The following is a 23,950-nucleotide window of genomic DNA, read 5'->3' as shown; positions in this document are numbered from 1 at the left end:
TGGGCTACAAGCTCGAAGACGTGGCACATAACTGACATGGAGCCGAGACTTGTCATGAATTCAGCATTGAGAAAGAAAACTGCAATTGTTCATTAGACATGAAAAACGACATTAATCTTTACAACGGCCTGGCAGCCTGAACCAGGGTTTAGCAATATGTCTGAAAACAATTCACAAAGGTATAGGTACCAATACACTTCCGGGTGGCAGCTTATGAATGATCCAACGTCACTCTTGCATTTATTTGTTCAATGTCTCCCCACATCTCGACAAAGCTCCGTAAAAAGACGACCTGCAGAGTGGCAGCCAGGGGCGGCAATCTTCGCCTGCATTACCATATCTTAGGCACGCTCCATGCAGATGGCAAAAACAAACCCAATTACCGCTGACCACAGTGACTTTTTGTCACATCCGGCGGAGGTCGGCGGTAGACCGGCGCGGATGGAGGGCAGGGCCTGCAGTTCGCGACAAACGCGCCGAAGGTACGCATCTGCTGGACCTTCATTTAGTAATAAACAGGGTTATGATCATATAAATCAAATGGCCGAATCAGAATTCAGAGCCGCCACTAACAGTGCTTGATACACCTGGTGGAATAGCAATTCACATGTGATTAGGTACTCTTTTCTGATCTGGTATTATATATTTTACAGATAAACATACAGCCTCCAAAAAGGAATAGCTACCAAAGACCACTTGCTAATGCAATCGCACACATGCTTAGAAAATAAGCCTACTTTAATTTTGGAGCTCATTTGACAGCAAAAAATAATTGGTCCATCTGGAATGCAAAAAATATGATTCTCCCACTGCAAGGCAAATTACTTTCCTTGTGGCCTTGAAAAGATACCCTGTCTTGCTTCCAAAGTTCTGATCTAGCCACCATTCACGTTGAGTGTGGAAACATAGTGTGAGGTTCCTTCAGTTCAACAGGTGCAACCAGCACCTGGTAGGGAAAGTGCAATGTAAAAAGCAGGCAAGCAGTGCACCAACAATCAGTCAAGAAACCAAAATGGAAGCAAGAAAGCTGATAACTTCCTGTGACTTCTACTGTAACACTGGCAATTGCCTTTGTTGTTGTCACATCCCTGCATTGCTGACAGCAGTTAGCAACACATTGGGATATACAGGTAGCCATGCTGCTCCATAGTGATGCTTAGTGGTGACATGGACATGGGTCTTCACATGTTCTTAGGAAATGGCAGCCTACCATTTTCATCATACCAGTCATCAGTCATTGGGTCACCCAAAATAAATTAAAAACCACCTCAAAGCCCAGTGGGAACAACTATACCTTCAAAATCAATATGCTTGATCTCAGCATAAAAACTGCATAGGATCCTACTGAAAGTAACTGTGGCTGCATTCTGCAAAGCATGGTATAAAAGCTAGGTAACTATCAGAGGAGAAACCATGCCAGCTTGCATTAACCAGACTGGAAATACATCACATACACATAAAAAGAAATGGACCACTTGATTCCAACCAGGAGTCCCAAAAATCTCTCATAAGCATACCATTATTGGTTTGATATTAAAAGCAAATGCCAGAGTACAGCATGCCACCATGCTATGCACACAAAACTTGCATGGCAGAGAAGAGCAAAAAAATATAAGCATACAAATCTGCACAAAGCGATGGGATATGCCAGGATACTCAATTAATATTACCACCAAAAAGCCAGTCCAATTTAATCACTGGTGCAGATAAAAGGAGACATGTGCATGGATCCAAGTGATGGATCTATGCACTCAGTGGATCTCTCACCAATCACAACCTAAGATCTATGATCCCATTGGATCCTGTGTTGAAAATACTCCTGGATATATGATCTCATAGGATCTGATGACAAATGAGAACAAGGATACCAATGCATGAACATAGTGGGTCCCACCATAGGTACAAAACCTGTCAAACCAAGTTTAGAGGCATTTTCAAGGCAATAAGTGAACCAAAATTATAAATCATCATGGAATACCACATAGGATCCCTTAACAGAAATGCTGCAAATTGCAACAAGCATTCCTATAAAAATTTAGGTACATGTCAATTGTCAATGGAAATTGAATGCCTATGTAACATCCAAAATCTCACTAGTTTTCTAGGCAAGAAGAAATGTTCAATAATCCCATTCCAAATGTAACTATTGTTCAGGGAGATGGGTACATCTTTGATCTTATCAGATCCAACATCCATGATCAAGATCCATGAAATATCACCCCAGGTCCATTTTCTCGGATCCTTGCAAACATCTCATCTTGATCTGACCTTATTAATTCCAAATGTGTCACCATTCCATAAAGCTTACATAACAAGGTCTCGTGAAATAATGCTGGATATTGTAATAAACTGGGACTTACTTCTTATTTCGCTCAATCTGCTCCTCTTGTGAAAGCACATTTTCTTCCATTGACTCGATGATCATAACATCATCGTCCTCTCCACCGAGATCCATCTTGTTTCCCTTGTTTTCGCAAGAATCCTCAATAATTTCAACGTCACTGTCACAGGCCATGGTTGTAAGGAATAAGTGACGAACTGACAAAAAGATGACACAAAAATAAGTTTATTTACGCCACAAACACCGAGCAGGCACACACAGAGGACCCTCGACTTGAAGACAAATCTGCTGCAGATCCCCTGTGGCCTTGAAAGAAAGATCACTTCTAGAAATTAGAAATGAACATTTGAGTAAATGACGTCATGTAACAAAATTTGTCAAATAAAAAGTTGTCAACACTATTTTTTACTACAATTAGGCTAATAAAATTAACTTTGTTTAAAAAACACGATTTTTCAAAATCATATATGGTAACTACTTCACATTAATTCTATTTACATCACTCACATTTAAAATCTCTTTCTGGGTTTACATCCAACGCCTTGACGCTGTTGCGAAGAAAGTGCAGTTTACACTCATTCCATATAACACAATACATAAAATTGACTTTATTTTCCACCTTTTCATTTTTGTGTGAAAACACTCTTTATTTCTGGGTTTCAAAACGTTTCTGTGATTTGTCTGTGACCAGGTTAGAATATGAACATATTTTAACTTAAAAAATATGAAAAACTATAACAAAAGTTTCAAAAGTCCTAATAGAACTACGCCATGTGAACTGCACTTTTATCTTTTGTAACAGCTGCGCCATAAACTAAAAGCAGCGTGTCAACTTGGCGTCAACAGTTAAAACGTTTTGGTTTAGTGGTCAAAACCAAGGTATATTGGGTCAAAACCGTCAAAACCAAGGCAGTATATTGATATACCGTCAAAAAAAAAACAGTCGATAATTGCGGGATAATTGCAAATTGCGTATGACTAAAGGCGCCGAAAAATATTTTATAAATTTGTTCAGTAAATTGATGTCGTTTTGTTTCGTGGTACTTACCATTTACACCGCATTTTAATTTTCAATCACAGACTGAGACGATATTTTGAAGCCGGTGTCAAGCTGAGACGGTAGCAATTTTTTGTTCTACAGGTGTCTGTGAGCATGAATTTGTAATTGAACTAAATGCCATTAATTTTTTGTAGCCAGTAATTCTATCCCTCATTTCACGTATGACACACTTGGACTTCTCCCAGCGGCCAGCGCTAGTCAGTTTCATGTGCATCTTTAAAAAAATAGGGAAGTCGTAAAGCAGGCATCACACTTTGACTTGTTTTTTGCAACCAAGGCAAAGGAGGGATGCTGTAGGTAAGGTTGTAGCAGGTTGTAGGTTGTAGGTAAGGTTAGGTCAGGTTTGGGTTGGTTTGGCTTGATCAGAAAGCATCTCTGCTCTGCGTATAGCGCCTATCTTTGGTTGCAAAAAACAAGTGTGACACCTGCCTGCTTTACGACTAAGCTAGGTACCTGCATTTACTCAATTTTGGTCAACACGGAAATATTTAAGGATCACTTACCCACCATAATCAAAACACATCCATACACTATTTGTTCCGTGTTTTTCTACTTGTCTCTATCAAAAACTACTTATATGATATAACAACCATTCATAATTTTGTGGCACTTATTGACATTCAAACACATGAAAGCATGGTTTTACAGGCTGCTGGTTGGATGTGGTTGGATTCACTTTGATCAGACATATGCACAGATCCCAGACAACCAAATACAAAAAATTGAAATGACCATTAGTTTAAAGCCCCAATAAACAAGCAAACACACCACACTGCCTAAATATGCACTGCACAGTGCGCTGCACCCAAGCACAGTGCCCCTGTACCAACAAGGTCTCGTCGAGATTATCATGCTTTGCAATCTGGCTTGTGATGATGTTTGTATGGATTTAGGTGCTATAAATAGATTGCGCCAGCTCCAGTGCAATATCTCTAAGAGTCTTGCCATGCATACCAAACCTTCTTACTGCACCTAAAGATATTTATTTTCCATGTGACTGATGGATATTTGGTTACAAATCAGTGCACTTCATGACATCCAACTATGTGTGTAGCTCCGCAGTTTGGCTACAGAAGATCTAACAGTCAAGGCAGCCAACCATGCCGGAGGATGAGAACCCCACTGGGGAGCTGCTGGCTAAGGTTTCGTTCCCACTGTACACGATAAAGGCACTCTCAGGACAGCACATTCTTGTGGCCGGCGGAGGTGGCTCGGCCAAAACGGGAGTCGCCAATGGATTCGTGAGTATCCTTGCGAGCTAGAATTATGATTGTGGTTACAATGCCATCCCTAAATACATTATGCAATATAGGTGTTGTTTATTGGTTTCATCATTTATTAATTCAGGTGATTGCATGTCAGTAACATTTTCGTAAATCCAATCATTAGTGACTCGTCTTGTACTCTCCTCTCTGAAACTGTTGAGACTAAACTACAGTGACGTATTCGAGATATTCGAGACATACATTGACGCATACAGTGACACCTCCTCTTTGGCATTCGAGCTGACCTTACCGTCTCCTCTCCGGCAGCAAATATTCGAGCTGACCTTACCATCTCCTCTCCGGCAGCAAATATTCGAGCTGACCTACTCGGGACGTCAGACGGAGGCCGAGGAGGTGGCCTGGCACGAGACTGGTGACCGGGCCATCATGAACTGCACCACGTTCACGCACGGCCGGCGCGAGATGCTGGCCGCCGGCCTGGACGACGACCTGCAGATGTATCAGATCAGCCGCAAACTGGTCGATGAGGATAACCAGGGTCACGTGCTGCCTGACGAGGGTGAGCGCGTCCATAGTCCTCACTGATGTAGGCCGTTACTGCAATGCAGGCCTTTGTTTTCTGGTGCTTATAGCGATATCGAGTCGTAAGAATGCTTGACTAGGCTGTTGACTTGATACTGTGAATAGTAAAGCATTTCTTTTTTAGTGAAACCTTAAAGAGGAACTTTTTCATTCTGCCCCTGTGCACTTTTCTGAAGCTCCAGAGAAACCTAATAACATTTTGTGTACAAATCAGCATAGTGCTAGGTACCACTGACGTCCACCGAACAGCCTTCCTCGTGTTTTCTAAGTTCTCACCATCTCGCCACTCTGCGCCCTTCAGAGAAGTTCGCGCAGACCAGGAAGCGACGGAAGAGCGAGTCTCTGAGCAACAGTCAGGAGGGCCGGTTCTTCCGGAAGCGGCGCCACCCCTCGGGGAACATGCGGATCGGCTTCGACATCACCAAGCAGGAGTCAGTGCGCACGGACTTCAAGTAAGGCTTGGTTGGCCATGTGGTGGCTCATGGCTGTCAGTGTGGTCGTGATCGAGACGACCAGGGGTTCTTCGGTCCATTCAGTATCAGTGACCGTCAGCAGTAAATAATTGTCATATTTACGTCATAGTTTTCACAAACATTGATAATGACTGCTGGGTTGGGACTCATGCATACACACATGTTCGTTCGCTTGTTTCGTTCTTTCCTTTGATTTGTTTGTTTTTCGAAATCAGAATATGTCAATTATTTACGAATGCATTCATTATGTCTTTCGACAGCTTTATTCAGTTGCTGCTATGATAGTGCTCTTCCTGTTCATGCCAATCCATTTCCAGCCGTGCCGTTTCACATCCCTAATTTGATGTGTCCCAACACACCCTGACCTGCCGACTGTCTGACCTCCGCCCGACCGTGCGCCCCAGTTCGAAGGGGGACGACTCATTCCAGAAGGTGGTCCGCGTCAGTCTGGACCGGACGTTCCTGGTGACGGGCGGCTGCGACGGACACCTGCGCATCTGGAAGTTCCCCGGACTCACCAAACTCAGGGACCTCAAGGCACACGCCAAGGAAATCGACGATGTAGACATCAGCCCATCGGGAACAAGGGTGAGTCACTTGCAGGGCTGGTAGAATGTAGTTAATGACTGAAGAGTTTTGCAATGTATTATTGGGCGGAGTTGTTGCCCTCTGATTTTGAGCGGCAATGAGGAAACGGTTTTTATAGTTCGTTAATGCTATTTTGCGAATGCATATGTGTTTTGTCATTAGTTCGTCTGTATTAAATGTCATATCTTTGATTTCGTGATCGGCGGATAACTTACAAAAAAAGTCTTGTGCTCGTTTTTTTCCTCGAAAGGCTTAGTTCGTTTTGCTCGTTCCGTGCTGACCGGTCCGCCGTGCTTTGCGTTTGTGGCTCACTCAGCATATTGTACATATATCAGCTAATCGCAAACCCATTTCACTGAGAACCGACCATTCTGTCATAGACTCGAAATTTCGTCCAAATGGTCCGAGCACGACTCGTGTCGTCTTTTATAATGTTTTAGCGTTTGAAAGTGTGAGCTCCACAACACATGCGCTATTAACTGCTTAGTCTATTGCTTCTACAGATCGTTAGTATCGGGAAGGACAACAAGTGCAACGTCTGGAACACCAAAGACGGGAAGAAGGCCGCCCAGCTGGACTTTGACCCGCCCCAGGATGGCTGCAAATACATGTTCAAAAAGTGCAGGTCAGTACGACGGTGTCGGGTTTGCAGTAAAGTAAGGGTGCTTTTAGCTCTCTCTCTCTCGTCTTTTTGTATCTTATACTATGAAGGACACCGCTTTAACGAAATGACGGACCATTGAATGATGGCATAATCACCGTAACTCTGAGACGAATCGCGCTCGAATAAGTGGTGTCCTCGACCTGGTACTTGTATCGCGTGACTCGCTCGTACTCGTACTTGTCCCGATAATGGGGATGAACTAGAGATTTAGAGGATTCACAAACAGCTGCGGAGTCTATTTGCGCTCTTAACGGCATGGTTAATGGGATAATAATATGACCTTCAAGCCATCAATTTAAAATTCGTGTCAGTGCCACGAAGACACTGAACAACTGACGAATGGCTCGACCGGCAGGTTCGGGATAGTCGAAGGCGACAAGAACAACTTCTGTCTGTTTACTCTGCACAACCCGATCTCGTCGTCCCGAAAACCGGGCTACATCGTCAAATGGAACACCACCACCTATGTGCCGGAGAAGACGGCAACAGTCACAGGTAATAGTCCAGAAGTCAAATGGAACATCACGTAGCGTCAGGGAGAACGGTCAAAGTGGTGGGTGTAAATGACCCTGGCATATCTCTGTTCAGTTGTTGCTCTATCCGGCAGAGGTCGCCCCGTTTACCGTCCAGCTGGCCTTACCCTTCCCCACGCTCAGATAACTTTCCCTCGGCCAGGCAGGTGCCCAGTCGCCCCTCCCCTTCCTCGCTGACTAGTACCTAACCTCCCAGACAGCTTGACCCCTCTCCCCGCCCTCAGGCAGCCTGTCCGGTCGGCCCTGCTATCCCCTGCTGGCAGGTGGCTTTCCTCCCGCTAACAGCTGCCCCTCCTTTTCTACAGGCAGCTTATCCGCTCTGGCGGTCAGTGACGACGGTCGATTCCTGGCCGTGGGCTCCATGGAGTCTGGCTCTGTCACCATCTTCATCAGCTATAGCCTGCGTCCGCTCAAGACGGTGGACAGTGCGCACCACACGTTTGTCACCGGTCTGGAGTTCCTGCCGTCGGGTGAGGCGGCGCGTGCTGTCACAGGAAACAGCGACGCCAGTGTGGTCAGCATCAGTGTCGACAACCAGGTCAAGATTCACCACGTGGCACAGAGAGGTGAGAAAATGGCACCTGACGCAGATGGATGGGATAGGAACCACCACGTAGCAAAGGAATGTGATCCGTTACCACCATTTGATGCGCTATGGAGAGGAGGCGAGCTTTTTGGTGTGAGAATTGGTAGGCAAGATACCAGAAGTACCATAGAATATTGGAAGGAACGTTTGTGTTGGTTTGTCGTGTTTTTATTCATCGTTCTCGTTTTGGCTTCACATTTTTGCGGTGTCTTAAATTTGTAGCTCCCTTCACTGTTGTCTGAGCCTTTTGCACCCCTCAGCTACCTTGCTATCTTGCAGCTACCTTGCACTGCTACCTTGACTCTTCAGCTATCGCCTTGCTTGAAATGTGCCCTGTTGCTCGTACCTGTGCAGCTATCCTCCCCTCTCAATCGGCACGTTACCTACCTCATGACTGACCTCCCCCACGCTTGTGTCCGTTTCAGGGACCATCTCTGTGCTGGCCGCCAGTCTGATCGTCATTGTGGTCATGGTAGCCACCTTCATCGGCTGCAGCATGCTGGGACTCTGAGACTGCAACATGACTTAGGTGACCCGGTGGCAGCATGACTGAGGCGGCGTACGGGCGGCGCGGACGACCGGCATAACGGTGACGTGTTGAATCATAGCCGCGTACCGCGCAGCTGCAGAGTCGTATTGCTGTTGTATTGCTTGTGTGTAACACTCGTACGGCAGTTTTGCGAATGAGGTACGACTGTCGCACATTTGTTATACGACTGACAAACGACACTCGTACGACAGTTATGTGAAAGTCGTACCTCAATCGTACAACTGCCGTACTTTTGTCACGCAACTGTTATACAGCACTCGTGCGGCAGTTTTGTGACTCTCGTAGTTCATTCATACGACACTTGTACGACAGTGTTCAGTCGCTGTCGTACTTTTGTCATACGAATGGCACATGACAGTCGCAGCACTGTTGAACGGTATTCCTACAGCAGTCGATCCGCGTAGCACATTAATGCTGGAGATACGACGGGTGTGGAAGCTGAACAGTGAACAGCCCATAAGTGATAAAAACGTCCAATGGTGAACCGGTGGACGGGCTGGGTGGATCTGGCCACCTCATGACGTTAGCTGCGAAACTCCATCCTATCTGCGCCGCGGTTTGCGATCGGAGCGCAATACCCGCCCGGGCTACCTTCTTGCGGGTTTATATGAGCGTTAGTAGCAATTTTCCGCCAATGGTGCCCTCGTGGTGTGGCTTCAGGGCCCAAGATCTACCTAGGATGCTTGTAAATTATTTCAATATATATTTTATTCTTGTTAATTGGATAGGGAGAACAACGTAAGGGGTAAATTCCGGTGGTGTGCTCGATTTCGTGTCGTGTTGGTTGTTATGGTGAGGTGCGCACGCGTGCTTAGTTGGTGGAAAACACCAACCGTTTATGACCACAGCTGTGTAATGCAATGAGAATCTATGAAGCTGCCTCTTTTTTGGGACTGGGCCTTTGGAATGCTCAGCTCTGAGCCAGCGAGATAGTGTGTCGATCGCTTTGGTGGACCCTCGCAGCTGTGGGCGTACGCAGTGGTGGGTTGGTACGAAACAACTTTGCGACAATGCCGATAGATTGGTTTAAAGGACAGGTACTATGGCCAGTAAGCTGTCTTTGGAAGCTAACGTCGGTTGGAGGGAGGGAGAACATTGTGAGGGAAATGCCGCCGGTAGGAAGCAGAGAGCTGTCCGGCGGAAAATGGTGCTTTTAGGAGAGAGAAAGAGACAATAAGAAAGAATAGGAAAGAGATGGTAATGTTAGGAATGATACCTTCCGTAGTAGGGAAAAGGCGCTTAGAAAAAAACGTTTGCGGGAGAGAAAAGGACCGTGTCTGAGGGATAAGGCCGTCTGTAAGAATGTAAGAAGGCCCTATCGGAAGGAAAATGCCGTCAGTTGCAGTAGGAGGGAGAGGATACTGTCTAAGGTTAAAATGCCGTTAGAACAGTCTAGATGACGCTATATCAAGGAAAATATTGTCGATGGGTGGGAGAGGGGAGTATTTTAGGTGAAATGTCATCTGTCTGAGAGGACACTGGGGAAAAATGCATTCGCTAGAAAGGAGAGTGGAAGGTGTCTCTTAATTTGGAGAAAAAGGAATTGATTTGTTTATTTACCAAGGCGGAGTCTGGAATCGTGACACCAGTTACCCTTCATGCGATTTGTGCATATTTAAGCACTGGAAACAGACGGATATTTATCGATTATTCCCGCTATGAGCAATGAGCATTCCCCATTGAGAAGTAATTACTGGTTACTGTGGCGAACGAAATGTTTTAAGGTACATTTACACCATTTTCGATGCATTTTAAGACAAATGAAGTCCAATTTAAAACAGTTGATTTCTGAATTAAAACAATTGACAGGCGGGTTAAAACACGTGACATTTAGCTTAAAACAATTGACATGCTATTTAAAATAAATGACAAGCAAATTAATATAAATGACATGCAATTTAATCTTAAAATTATAGTTACTTCAAGCTATGCTGAATATTTAAGTTTTAGTGCAAATAAAATAAACAATGTGTTCGACTACATATTTGCAATTGTGACAGTTCGTATAGAACTTCAACATAGCAATGCTTCATTGGATTAAAAATTCAAAATGACTGGCGTTAGAGCTTCCATACGATGACATTGAATCCTACACTACACTGTCCTCCGTCTTAACCCGCATACCGCTGGGGTCCTGGATTTCCACGCCCTGCTGGGGGGGGGGGGTGTTTGAACACCCTTCCCCTTCTAACTCGGCTCCTGGGCCACGCAGCGATACGCGGAAGGCAGTGTGCGAAAGAGTGACAAACATAATGACGGAACTACTTCAGTCACTTTTTTGCTCAGGTCAAGGTCAGATCACCAGAGGTCATTGAAGGCCAAATGTTGCAGATTTTCAGGCCAAATGTCAACAATTTTTAGAAGCCGACACATAACTCGGGAACCAAGAGAGCTACAGCGCCGAGGAAAAGCGCATTTGATAGCTCGCTGAACGCTCTCTTTGAATATTTCTCCCTGCATATTTGATCCGACGTCAACGTTCTAGCCTGCAGGTGGCAAAAACTGCCAAAATGGACGATTTTTGCGGACAGTTTTTTTTTTTGCACTAACTTTTGACTCAAGCCTTGCACGAGCTAAACTTTACCTGCATAGTGTTCCTCTCGTCAAGACGCATCGAATGAACTATAATTTGACCTTGAAAGGTCAAATTGAAAAAATGACCTCAGGCCAAGGTCTTGACCTGACCGGAAAGGGTCATGCTGCGTATCAGCCGATCCGTATCGTGGAGCTTAACAAATCTAATGCGTTTTCATCGCTCTAACATGCCTCTATCCAAAACTATTTGCTAAAACCTGCTAGATACCCTCGTGACCTGACATGACCTCATGGGCATAAACAACACACAGAAAAATATTGACACCGTTAGCGGTGTAATTGCACAGTACATATCTGAGCACTTGAGGAAAGTTAATTTAGTCCCTTCCCCGCTTAAATTACTCGCGCTTCTAAATGAACACCAGGAAGAAGGTAATAGAACACTGTTAGGAGGGTTGGGTGTTTTACTACATGTAGCAAACCACCCAACCCTCCTAACAGTGTTCTATTACCTTCTTCCTGGTGTTCATTTAGAAGCGCGAGTAATGTAAGCGGGGAAGGGACTAAATTAACTTTCCTCAAGTGCTCAGATATGTACTGTGCAATTACACCGCTAACGGTGTTAATATTTTTCTGTGTGAAGGGTCACGGGTGCTATGTATTTTTGTGTTCATTGGGTCAACTGTCAACGTTACTTGTAATTCGGTGTTTGAAAAGGTTTACATAGACTGCCGCGTGATCATTCGAGAGGTAGTTAACCTGCAAACCCAATAAGAGGTGGATTGTGTGCAATGATCCTGCAATCTGCTGAATAGGTATGGCTGACATGGGTGCCGGTCGCGTTGAAAGGTGGGGCATTCCACGATAGATCGTACCAGGCCCGTCACCCTCATCTCTCAGATTTGAATGAAAATTGGTGCTAGGGGTAATCATAGGCTCCAAAAACACCTGCCAAAATATCAGACTTCTCATATGAAAACTTTTTGAGCTACATTGCATAATATTTTCTAAACTTCAGATTGTAAGGGTGAGTTTGATGAGCTATAACTCAAAAACGAGCTAAGCAAGCAACAAACGGTAAACAGCTTTGAACTAACGATGAATCAAAGATTAATACAGCTTTTTTAAAATTGGAAAGAAAAGCTTTACATATTGAAAAAAGTCGTAAGATTTTTTTGAATTGTCTATAACGGCGCTTGGGACCAAATTTTTTGCCATTTTTATTTCTTCAAAATTAATTTCAGGTCATTTAAAATCGACATGCAAAAAATTAGAAAGGTGTTCTTTCTATAAGTTCCTCATTTTAACCCTCGCCCATGTAGGGGGGGGGGGGGGTTGGTGCAACCCCCCCCCCTGAGGTTTTTCGGAAATACGCCAAATTTTGGGTACCTTATGGGGCAAACCTTGCGCATCTTTTGATAAAAAAAAAAAATTTGACTGGGTAATGTCAGGTCACGGAGTTATGACGTCACAAAGGGAACAGCCTCCGGCCGGATTTTCACAAACTGAGTGCCAACGCCCGAGGTTTCCTGCCGGTGGTACGGACATCGGTTGATGGATCGTGATGAAACTTCCCATGCATGTTGGGGCAAGTAATGGCTATCATATGGTATAAGAAACTTGACCGGGTCAGGTCAGGTCACGGAGCTATGACGTCACAAGAGGAACAGCGTCCGGTACTATTTTTGAAAAGCGCCCGAACCACTATTTTGCTAATTCTTGTCACCTCAATGGGAATATGCAGCAATATTAGCTTCTATAGGGAGCAAATGGACCTTCCAAATCCAAAAATACAATCAGATTTCAAAAATTCAAATTTTGATTTTTCGAACTTCTGCCGCCGACTGTGACCTTGCCGACTTCCGGCGCTCCCAACGCGCCATTTTTAGAGCTAGGGAAACGAAATACATACCAAACGATAGAGAATTGATCAAGGAACACGATAGTGAAGGTTTCAAGTCGATATCTCCCACCTTTTTGCCGCAATCGCCGCGGAAAGTTGAAAAAAGTCTATTTTTCCGAAAATTTGACCTTTGACCGGTCAAAAGTAGGTCAAATGTTGACCTAGGACCAAAAAATATACCACCAATCGCGAGATCTCGGCGAGAGCAATCCGTTGGTCTTTTCCGCTAAGCTCTACGACGCTCCGTTTTCAAACGCCAAGGGGGGGGGTCGCACCAACCCCCCCCCCCCTGCATGGGCGAAGGTGGCAGATCGCCGTTTACGGGCGAGGGTTAATGCATACAAAATGGGTTTCCGGGGGGTCAGTACGACCCCAGCTCGCCGTTTCGCCTCCAATGGAGCTAGAACCTTGCGGAAAAAACGAGCATGTGCGCCGTTACAAGATGCATCGATTGATACCACTTTTTAAGGTCTCGGGTTCATTGGTGACCCCTGATGTCATTTCAAGTGACCCAAATTACGGGTCCGGTTTTCGGTAGATAACTTCGCAACAAATGGTCGCAGAGCCGCGATTTTAGCATCGTTGTGTTTGCCTAGCTCCGGCGCGTCGAATGGTATACTGTTTGTTCTGGTGAGGTCAGCTTAAGTCGCTGACCTCAGGTCAGCACACTGCCGTGTATTTGGCTCCGCGCCCCGACCGGGCGGCCCAGCCGGCAGCCAGCCCTCGGGCATCACGTGACCGCCCAGAGTCCCCGGCAAAGCCAACCAGCGCGGCGCTGGACAAACAGCGCCGCCACATAGATGGTTCACAGTCGGGTCAGGCCACGAAGCTGGGCGAATGAGATCATATTGCACATCATTCGATTCGCAAGGTCTTCCCGAGTCCATTGGTAGCTTTCCCGTCTCTCTAGCTCAATTTGATCGAGAGTTATTAACGAAAAACTCTTTGACCCTAGTGACGCATACGAATGACGTCACGCAAGGTCAACAATGCAAACGCGAGGTAAAAATGACTTCAATTGGACTTTCAGTAACCAGTGATGTCACTAGGCAGCTTTACCACGCCATTTGTAGGCTCTCTTCCCGAAATCACAATTCGAGACCATTACGGTGACGCAAAATAAGTGCATTTATAGAAAGAACACCTTCCTAATTTTTTGCATACTACTTAATAATGATCCAAAAATGTTTTAAGTAAATAGAAATTAAAAAACAAATTGGTCCCAAAGGCATGAAAATTCAAATGAAATGAAACTCGATGTGTTAGATATCAAAAATAGTTTATATTTCAAAATTTTAAAAATGCATATTACTTTTTGTTTCAATAGTTCAATGCCGTATAGCATTTGGCATTTGGATTATCCGTCTTAGAGTTACAGCCCGCCAAACTTGGCGCTGCAACGCAAGATCCAAAACATGTTATACATTATAACTCAAAAACCACTCATCAGATAAGCCAGAAATTGTCACAGGAGGATTCAGAGCCCCTGATTACCCCTTACACCAATTATCGTTAAAATCCGAGGGATGAGGGTGTCAAATTGGAAAAAAGTGGTACGATCTATCGTGGAATGCCCCAGGTGTGTTAACATTCAGTTACCTGGACCGCCGCCCGGTCTCCAAATCTGACGTCTCATGCTGCTATTCAACGTGACCGTCCCGGCCGGTGCGTTCGAATGTCGACAGACCAGTGACATTTCATATCTGGCTCATCTGCGAATTACGGCTACGGCTATCTGCACAACGCCTATCAGTGCAGTTAGACAGCTGTTTCGCAGATTTTATGGATTGCATTCGCAGGTTAACATGGAAATGTTCGCTTTAGCTAACTGCATCCCTTTATGGTGGCAAAAAGAATGGAATGACGAACACCGTTCGACAGACAGCGCGAAATAATAATCACACGGTCTTATTCAAAACATTCTGGGCCTACCATTCCTGCCTGCGATCTGTTGACTTTGAAATAATTGAATCAACATTTTGATAGGCGGTCGATTGTTGTATAAAGGGGCAATGCATATTGCCCCATCTGACGAGCGCTCGAGTCACGGCTGCGATGGTCGTGCTCCGCGCGGTGGAACAGTGTCAGTGGTCGCCCGGGCAGCCGTTCATGGGCCGTAAACATTGGGTAAGCTGCGGGTTCCTCCTTCCCTGTGTGCGCCCGGCTGTGAGGGCCGGCGGGCGCCGTGTGACCGGGGGCGGGCCGTCCCCACCGGAGTCGATTTGGGTCGACCGGTGTCGTCACCGTCCCGTCTCCGTGGTGGTATAAAGGCAGCGGTCGGCCGGTCGGCGTCACAATCCCCGCCGACCGGCCCGCAGCAGCACATAGACTCACAAACGTGATGGCGCGTCTGCTGGTGCTGCTGGTGGCCGGCGCCGTCTGCACGGCCGCCCTGCCCTCGCCCGACGGACGGCCGCAGCACGCGCCTCCGCCGGTCATCGCTCCGTCGTACGACGCGCCAGCGCCGGCCGCCGGCTACGGCACGCCCGCCTGCGAGCCGCGCACTCACTACGTCACCATTACCTCGACCAAGATAGACTTTGAGACCCAGTACAACACGTACACGGCGCTGGAGCCGACCACGCGCTACCAGCAGGTTACCGAGACCCAGTACCAGCCGAGCACCGTGTACCACTCGCAGTACGTGACTGCGTACGGCGCGCCGGAGGTCAAGGTCAGCACCAAGGTGCTCTACGACACCAAGTACGTCACCGAACACCAGTACCTGACCGAGACGGTGTTTGTGATGCAGACCAAGACAGCCTACTACACGGACGTGGTGGCCGTGCAGCAGTACTACACGGAGACGGCCCGGGTGCCCTACTACGTGACGCGGACGGCCTACCACAGCCAGGCGTACCCCGAGTACCGCTACGTCACCGAGACCAAGCTCAGCTACGAGTACATCACCGAGACGCAGCAGGTGCCCTACTACGTCACGCAGACCATCACCAACGCCTACCCCGAGTACAAGCAGGTCTACCACACGGAGACGCAGCACCAGTATGTGACGGTGACGAGCACCCAGTACCAGAACCAGTACGTCACCGTGTGCCCCAAGCCGACGTACCCCAGCTACGGCAAGTAGACGCCGCCGCCGACCGGCCGGGCGCGGCTCTGACCGCGAAGCCGCACCGCCTCAGTCGCTGGTCCACCAATCAGCTGGTCTTTATCTGTGATGTGTGTGATGTACTGTGATGTGTGTGGTCGGGTGTGTTTATAGTACTGTAAGTGTACCATGTGATTGTGTAGGTGGGGAGGGGTCACGGGTCGGCTGGTCCGCCCGCTCTGGTCAACATTGTTCCTCTGACGGTGTTATTGTTGTGTGGGAATTCGCGCCCTGCCATGTGAGACTTGTTATACATGCTGACTCGCTGTGATTTATCATGCTGATAGAAATGTGTTATGATGATGTACTCCAAGACACCCATGTCACTAATAAAGTGAACGTTTTATATAGTGAATTCTTTTATGGAGACACATGGAAAATCAGATTGAAAGAAGTACCGTTCGAAAACATATCAAGCTATGAGATCGGCAAAACCAGATTGAATAAGATGCTGAATATAGGCTATCATGACGGGCATCACTTTCTCATCTTGTCAGTATCTCGAACGGAACCCACTACGCTATCTCGACTGCATTGCTCATGGGTCGCACATACAATGGGTCGGTTTTATACAACAAGAACGACCAGTGGTCACTTGAAATGTCATCTTAGGTTATGATAGGTTATAAGCATTTGTCATTTGATAATACATTTTACTAGAGACATAGGTACTAGAGCGATGCATAGGTATACGGCAAATGTGCTTAGCTTAACAAAGCGAATCGGCTGGGCATGTGCACATGTTTTATGGGCTATTTTATTCGTAGAATTCAATAGGCACACTCAATAAGAGATATGGACCACATCTGGATGAACTTCAGGTTGAGGTCAGGTCAAGGTCATGTCAAGTGAGGTCAAATTTGGAAGTTGGTTGTTAAGGTCTAAAAAGGTGTTTATCTGATGCAGTTTTTCACGGCGAATCGAATGGTGCTATTTTTGTTTCCGTACGAGGTCTAGAACTTAGAAAAGTTCATTTTTCAAAAAAAAATGTGTGTCGTGACGTCATAAAATTTTGAATAGCTCCCACATTTTTGAACCGATTCTTCTAAAAATTGGTATTTAGGTGCACATTGCCCACTTCTCTGGCATATATTGTTTTTTTTCGATACACTCAAAATTTTGGATTTTATAATTAATTTTCTAAAAGTCAGTTTTTTTAAGAAAAAATATTGGGCCAAAATCCAAAATTTTCAAAAAACCGAGATAGCCATTTGATAGACAAAGTAGAATCACGTATAACCTTTTTTGTTACGTCTTGATTCCTTTAAAAATGAAGTTGTGAACGGCGTTTGAAATTTTGCCGTTTTTGAGGCGAAAATGGCGGACATGACGTCACTAAAATGTCATTTTCTAAAAAAAATCCGAGGGATTTGCTCAAATTTTCAGGAAACGTCTTAAATTGATGTATGATAAGGTACTGAAAGTTTGACGTCGTTGGCGTAACGCGTTTAGAAGTTATTGGCAAAAACGGGAGGGGGCAGATTCCGCCCCCCCCCCCTCCAGCTGGGCGCGGGCTAACGCTTTTCCCCCGTTTTTATTGGTAACTGTGACCTAGTTCCTAAGGTCTTGTCAACATGTTGCCCACCCCATTTTAAGTCAATGAAAGAAATTAAAGTCGTATGTCTCTTGTGAATGGGCTTCTTTTTGACTTTTTACGTCTAGGAAATATGTTACGCCGTTACGGTATGAACCGAGATATCAGCTACGGAGCGGGGCGCGGGCAAATTGTTCGATGCCTTATCTTTGTATCCTGTGATCATGTAAGGTCATAAAAGGTTACTAACAGATTATTTTCAGGAAAAAATAATTGACAGAGACATTATAAAGCCGATATCGTGGAATCATAGGTAAGCCTAATGCTGCCCGGACACGGCAGGGTCATGCATGTTAGATGCTTTTCTATGAATTTAATTCATAATTTAATTTTAGTCTTCCTAGGATCCTAAGCATCGGGACCATTGGTTATTGCAAAGGGGAGAACGGGCTCATCGTTCAACCCTCGCCAGGCGAGGGCCTTTTCCATAACACGGACGGCGAGGGGGGGTTGATACGACCCCCCCTCGCGATTGGCTCCTATGGCACTGAGAAACGCCAAATTTACAGGGTAGGTGGGTCCATAGGAGATCTCGCCCCTGTGAAAGTTTGGTGACTCTAAGTCAATATTTAGGGGAGTTTTGGGGGTATGAGTGCAAAAACTTTGCTAAAACATGTTAAAAGTTTTTTTCGCTTATAACTTTTTACCTAGTAAAGATAGAGCAAAAATAAAAGCACCAGTGAACTCAAGACGTCCGTGCGCATCGAATGATATACTTTGTTACCAATTTAAGTGAACTCTGGAATTCAGTTGCCGCTAAGCTAGTCCAATTTCCCCCTGACCTTGTACCGGTTTTTGTGACCTGGTGACCTGACCTGAAAAGAATGGGACTTCAACTTTTCAGGAAAGGTGCGAAAATGCTGCCCCAGATGGTATGCCAAATTTGGCGGCGCTACGCGCCGCCGTTTTTACGTTGTTTGCGAAAAACCTTAGGGGGGGGGTTGCATCAACCCCCCCCTCGTCGGGCGAGAGTTAAAAGGTACCAACATATATTAACCTCTTTCATACGTCAAGCTCATGAAGATGATTCGAATCATCTAGCGGCTCAGCTTGACCTTTTAATTTGTTCGTTATTGACATGACCTTTTAAGGTTTTTTTTAAGGGCTGAGCTAAATTCATAAAATTAGGCGCTTCTGTTTCTATTTGTTTTTATGTTGAAAGCAGCACACCCACCTTTTTTCGCGAAGCTAAATCTCAGCCAGCAGAAAGGGTTGCACCCAAGTCCCAAGGCTATAGAACTCCGTTACACCTATTAGCCTTGCGTCATTGAGAATGGGACAGAGCGAATAAATGAGTAGCAGCAAACAGTGCAGTACGTTTTTATACCCGGGAAACATTTCGATATTGTTGTACATTTTATTATAAAACGAAATTTCATTTCGGAGTACATCATCGTAACACGTAGCGTTGTTGCAGCATGATAAATCACAGCGAGTCAGCATGTATAACAAGTCTCACATGGCAGGGCGCGAATTCCCACACAACAATAACACCGTCAGAGGAACAATGTTGACCAGAGCGGGCGGACCAGCCGACCCGTGACCCCTCCCCACCTACACAATCACATGGTACACATACAGTATAAACTCACCCGACCACACACATCACAGTACATCACACACATCACAGATAAAGACCAGCTGATTGGCGGACCAGCGACTGGGGCGATGCGGCTCCGCGGTCAGAGCCGCGCCCGGCCGGTCGGCGGCGGCTCCTACTTGCCGTAGCTGGGGTACGTCGGCTTGGGGCACACGGTGACGTACTGGTTCTGGTACTGGGTGCTCGTCACCGTCACATACTGGGCCCAGTTTCACCAAGCTCTGTTTGGGGTAGTTTCGGCGAAACTACCCCAAACCAGTTTCACCAAATGGGGTAGGTTCTGATTGGCCACTTCCAAACTACCCCATGAAGTAGTTCTTATTTTACCCCAAATTTGCCATGCAAACAGATGCTCACGGTCCGTGAGCAACTGAACAAGCCAATCAATCAGCTGATTATCGTCGGTTCTACCCCAAATATCCGACCAAAATTACGGCAGACATTCGTGGGGTAATCTGTGAATATGATACCAATTGTGAGCAAGAATTGACAGTAAAATAGTAATAAGAACATAATTTATTGACGTCCAATCACCTGTCACACTTACACATTATTCATAGCATACCTACTTCAAATTTCATCCAAGTATTTTACTGCATGTAGCCTGCGCCACCTATGCTTGTGATCTACAACCCCAAAAGAAGCATTATAGATGTCGCCCATAGCTGAATGCCAGGAATTTTACTTTTTTAACTATTTAAGGTCTTCTTCAACAGTGACCTTGAATACCGGATGAGGAAGCCTTGAAATTATATAAACAATAAAAATGCACATTCTTCACGGTGGTTACATGCTGCGTCTTGTTGAAATGATCCAAGTACTTGTGTGATCTATTCATAAGCGTAGGAACCATGGGTGCAAGGGTGCAGCTGCACCCACAATATTTCTCAAGTGGGTGCAGACAATGTATTCTGCACCCACAATAATCTGAACAAAAACCCCTTTTCTCATCAGCACTACTTCTCATGCAGCACGGCAAATTCAGGATATGTTGCCTACTATCCATCTTTCGAAGCATTTGCTTCTTTGATGGTCTTCAAAACTTACATTTGTGCTGAAAAAAGGGAAATGGAGCATGTGATTGAACACATACCTATCGAACCGATGACCCGCTGTCAACATTTTTAGCCCGATATCTTCGAAAATGGCTAAGTTGGCCGCTTTAACTTTTTGCGGTAGTCAATATTGACAATATTAGCCCTCGCATGTGTGCGGCGTTTTCCAGCTTCTAATGTGTAGGGGGAGGGGGGGGGTCGGTCGGACCCTTCTGCCGTTCGGCCCCTGATCGAGCTAGAGCTTCGCAGAAAAAACGAGGGTGCTGCCCGTGACGAGAGGAAGCCGATGATACCCAATTTTAAGGTCCTAGGTCATTGGTTGACCTTCCAGGTCAGGTCAATATTCCAAAAGTCGCGGAAATCGGGACCTGCTATAGAACTGCGTAAAGTAAAGCTGTTATCGGGTTTTTCGGGGTGCTGATCACGAATATCTGATGTTAGTTTTGATCACAGATGATTTCTTCATGCATTTAGGCCAGATCGGGTCAGGTCAGGTCAGGTCAGCCATTAGGCGTCCTACCGGCTATCCATAGTAGGTGTCAACTACCACTGACGGCGTCGTAGCATGTTACGAAGGCACTAAAACTACTTTGTAAACGTTCAAATGGATGCTAAATTCGAAATCAGCCCGATAAACTACCCTAGAAACATGTAAAACTCGAAAAAGTGAACCGAGGTCATCAAAGGTCAATGACCTGACCTGACCTTCAGGTGACCTTGACACCCACCGTGATGCATGGTAAGAACATCATTTCACATGTTTGGACGTCTACAATCACAAAAAGACTGGAAACGCGCGGATAATGTGAGCTGACATACGCCCAATCGCGATTCCGGCCGAACATGGTCTCGAGAATCAGGTCACAGGTCAAAGGTCTTTTGGGTCAGGGTCATGAAATTTTCAGAGTAGGTGTAAAACGGATCAACTCGAGGGTATTAAAAGTTTTTTCGCGATCGGCCGCTTTTTGCGCGAGTTATTTGCAAAAAAAAAACATGGGGTTCATCTGACCACCCTACACATGCGAGGGTCAATGCTTCCAAATGCACTTATCGGTCGGTACTTTAACGACATGGTACACCCTCAAAGCTCGTAGCGAGCCTTCGCTCGGGTGTCGCTCCCTACCCCCCCCCCCCCCCCCCCGCTTTACCGGCCATGGTTGGATTTCTGCAGTCTGCAGTTGCACCCATGCACCCACAATGTTCCAGCCGTTCCTACGCCCATGTCTATTCAAATTATCATTTGAGCCTATATATGGCCTTGATTTGAGGCATCTATGTATTACGGTCAATGTGCAAATATCCAGCAAATATCAAGACGCTAACAACTGAAATCAATATAAAAATGCCGTACCTAAATCAGCAAGAGGATGTGTCGTGCATACCTAGGTAATTCTCATTAGAAATAAAAAGCATATGGTGCACGAAATTCGTAAGAAGCAGTTGTTAAAAATACCAGGCCAAGTGGATTCGGTACTTTCCATATCTTTTTTTTTTTTGTCGCTGTTGTGCATATCTCAATTAAGTTGCGTTATGTGCCGTGCATCTGTAATGTATGTATTTTGTAATGCACATTAGAAATGAAAAGCATCTGGTGCAAAAGATTCGTAGTTAAAAATCGTCAAAAATACCAAGCAAGGTGTATTCGATACTAAAACATGCACTAATTTACTAAAACATTCTAATTATAAAACACTAAACATCTAATCTAATTTAACATCTAATCTAATCTTAAATATCTAATCTAAACATCTAATCTAAGCATCTAATTTACTAAAACACTAATTAATATTAAAACATTCGATACTATTCGATAATAAAACTAGATAAATAGATAGGTATTCGATACTGTAACCTATCCATCAAGATTCGCGGTTGTGCATTGCATTCCTTTCTCAATAAAGTTGTGAATCTTGGAAACTGAGGTGCCATGGTGCCATCGTTACCAAGGTGATTGGTAGACAAATACAAGAAGCCAAATCGAATGTGTTCTTCATTCCACGCCGTCGTGAAATGAAATTCTCGACCAATCAAAACGTTCCGTTGTTTTGCTGATGCTGCTTGCTTAGCAAACATTCACAAGAGATGCCGAAACTACCCCATGGGGGTAGTTTGAGCTGGTGAAACTGGATTTTATCCCATGGGGTAGAATGGAAATCTACCCCATACCGAAATTACCCCACTTGGTGAAACTGGGCCCTGGTGCTGCGTCTCCGTGTGGTAGACCTGCTTGTACTCGGGGTAGGCGTTGGTGATGGTCTGCGTGACGTAGTAGGGCACCTGCTGCGTCTCGGTGATGTACTCGTAGCTGAGCTTGGTCTCGGTGACGTAGCGGTACTCGGGGTACGCCTGGCTGTGGTAGGCCGTCCGCGTCACGTAGTAGGGCACCCGGGCCGTCTCCGTGTAGTACTGCTGCACGGCCACCACGTCCGTGTAGTAGGCCGTCTTGGTCTGCATCACAAACACCGTCTCGGTCAGGTACTGGTGCTCGGTGACGTACTTGGTGTCGTAGAGCACCTTGGTGCTGACCTTGACCTCCGGCGCGCCGTACGCTGTCACGTACTGCGAGTGGTACACGGTACTCGGCTGGTACTGGGTCTCGGTAACCTGCTGGTAGCGCGTGGTCGGCTCCAGCGCCGTGTACGTGTTGTACTGGGTCTCAAAGTCGATCTTGGTCGAGGTAATGGTGACGTAGTGAGTGCGCGGCTCGCAGGCGGGCGTGCCGTAGCCGGCGGCCGGCGCCGGCGCGTCGTACGACGGAGCGATGACCGGCGGAGGCGCGTGCTGCGGCCGTCCGTCGGGCGAGGGCAGGGCGGCCGTGCAGACGGCGCCGGCCACCAGCAGCACCAGCAGACGCGCCATCACCGTCTGGTTGAGTCTGTGTGTTTGTCTATCAAGTCCTCTTCCTGTGTCTATCTGTAGTTGTGTCGGTGTCGGTGTGGTCTGAGTGTGAGTGTTTGTGTGAGTGTCTGTGAGTGAGTGTGTCTGCCCGGTGACTGGAGTCGACTGACCGGCTGACCGCCGCGGCTGTCTTTATACCCAGTGAACGGCGCGACGGGGCTTTCATGACCCAGATCGACCCCGGTGGGATGAACACCGAGCAATGTGGTCCCATCTGACTGACTGCCCAGCCCGTCAGGGACGGAGATTTTGGGCCCGGGGTTAGATCGTAGGTATTTGGATAAACCTGTATGCCTCTACCGTCTTAACTCCTCTCGCCCTCTCCTCCATCTCCCTCTCCCTTTCGCCCACAATTATATCTTTTTTTCCAGCCCGGGATAAGAACTTCTTTATTTTCCCACAGGGATATGATCGGAAGTTGGCATGATCGAGCTGACAGGCGAATTTTGTAAAAAAAAAAAATCCAATTTTTTATTCTACGTACGCAAGATGCCGGCGCCACAAATAAATAAATAAATAAGTAAATAAACTAATAAATAAACTAATAAATAAGTATTTAAACGGATAAATGAATGAGTAAAAGACGTAATCGGCCTTGAAAGTTCATCGCGCTGCAAAATAATCCCTAGCACTTTTTTTTTGACGGTCAGGGT

At 46.0% G+C, this 23,950-nt stretch overlaps 4 protein-coding genes across 9 annotated transcripts in view; 2 read left to right on the top strand and 2 right to left on the bottom strand.

Annotated features, from left to right (window-relative positions):
* Positions 1 to 2,819, bottom strand: part of LOC122378866 (dnaJ homolog subfamily C member 7-like) — a 32,786-nt gene extending 29,967 nt beyond the window's left edge. Inside the window, exon 1 of the mRNA XM_043360484.1 lies at positions 2,361 to 2,819. Within this exon, the coding sequence (XP_043216419.1) occupies positions 2,361 to 2,515 (155 nt within the window). The 5' untranslated portion in view covers positions 2,516 to 2,819. The remainder of the gene's footprint in view (positions 1 to 2,360) is intronic.
* Positions 2,820 to 2,917: 98 nt separating this feature from the next.
* LOC122378865 (prolactin regulatory element-binding protein-like) lies at positions 2,918 to 9,478 on the top strand. Of its 6 annotated transcripts, none has more exons than XM_043360480.1 (9): positions 2,918 to 3,032; positions 4,456 to 4,642; positions 4,973 to 5,186; positions 5,511 to 5,661; positions 6,087 to 6,270; positions 6,774 to 6,895; positions 7,290 to 7,429; positions 7,773 to 8,033; positions 8,479 to 9,478. In XM_043360480.1, exons 2-9 carry the CDS (start codon positions 4,502 to 4,504, stop codon positions 8,562 to 8,564), a joined length of 1,299 nt encoding a protein of 432 aa, XP_043216415.1. In that variant the 5' UTR covers positions 2,918 to 3,032; positions 4,456 to 4,501; the 3' UTR covers positions 8,565 to 9,478. The 6 variants fall into 6 exon arrangements, with proteins under 6 accessions (XP_043216415.1, XP_043216413.1, XP_043216417.1 ...); XM_043360478.1 differs by lacking the exon at positions 2,918 to 3,032 and adding an exon at positions 3,122 to 3,220; XM_043360482.1 differs by lacking the exon at positions 2,918 to 3,032 and adding an exon at positions 3,332 to 3,355.
* Positions 9,479 to 15,111: 5,633 nt separating this feature from the next.
* Positions 15,112 to 16,500, top strand: LOC122378864. The gene has a single exon (XM_043360477.1). The coding sequence runs from the start codon at positions 15,383 to 15,385 to the stop codon at positions 16,127 to 16,129; it is 747 nt and encodes a 248-aa protein (XP_043216412.1). The 5' UTR covers positions 15,112 to 15,382; the 3' UTR covers positions 16,130 to 16,500.
* Positions 16,501 to 19,087: 2,587 nt separating this feature from the next.
* LOC122378863 lies at positions 19,088 to 23,402 on the bottom strand. The gene is made up of 2 exons (XM_043360475.1): positions 22,596 to 23,402; positions 19,088 to 19,543 (listed from the first exon to the last, which is right to left on the bottom strand). The coding sequence occupies exons 1-2, from the start codon at positions 23,256 to 23,258 to the stop codon at positions 19,460 to 19,462; spliced, it is 747 nt and encodes a 248-aa protein (XP_043216410.1). The 5' UTR covers positions 23,259 to 23,402; the 3' UTR covers positions 19,088 to 19,459.
* Positions 23,403 to 23,950: the final 548 nt, after the last annotated feature.

The sequence above is a fragment of the Amphibalanus amphitrite genome, unplaced genomic scaffold (genome assembly GCF_019059575.1).
Source record: "Amphibalanus amphitrite isolate SeventyFive unplaced genomic scaffold, NRLGWU_Aamphi_draft 000066F_arrow, whole genome shotgun sequence".
Lineage (NCBI taxonomy): Eukaryota > Metazoa > Arthropoda > Thecostraca > Balanomorpha > Balanidae > Amphibalanus > Amphibalanus amphitrite.
This window is presented reverse-complemented; position numbering and strand designations above follow the sequence as displayed.

Bases quoted from the DNA above. Each gene is read 5' to 3' on its own strand.
- LOC122378863 (XM_043360475.1), bottom strand. From the start codon at position 23,258: ATGGCGCGTCTGCTGGTGCTGCTGGTGGCCGGCGCCGTCTGCACGGCC. The intron at 19,544-22,595 runs GGCCCAGTTTCA...AACTGGGCCCAG, and splicing joins ACACGGAGACGCAGCACCAG to TATGTGACGGTGACGAGCAC.
- LOC122378865 (XM_043360480.1), top strand. From the start codon at position 4,502: ATGCCGGAGGATGAGAACCCCACTGGGGAGCTGCTGGCTAAGGTTTCG. The intron at 7,430-7,772 runs GTAATAGTCCAG...CCTTTTCTACAG, and splicing joins GAAGACGGCAACAGTCACAG to GCAGCTTATCCGCTCTGGCG. The intron at 8,034-8,478 runs GTGAGAAAATGG...TGTCCGTTTCAG, and splicing joins TCACCACGTGGCACAGAGAG to GGACCATCTCTGTGCTGGCC.
- LOC122378864 (XM_043360477.1), top strand. From the start codon at position 15,383: ATGGCGCGTCTGCTGGTGCTGCTGGTGGCCGGCGCCGTCTGCACGGCC.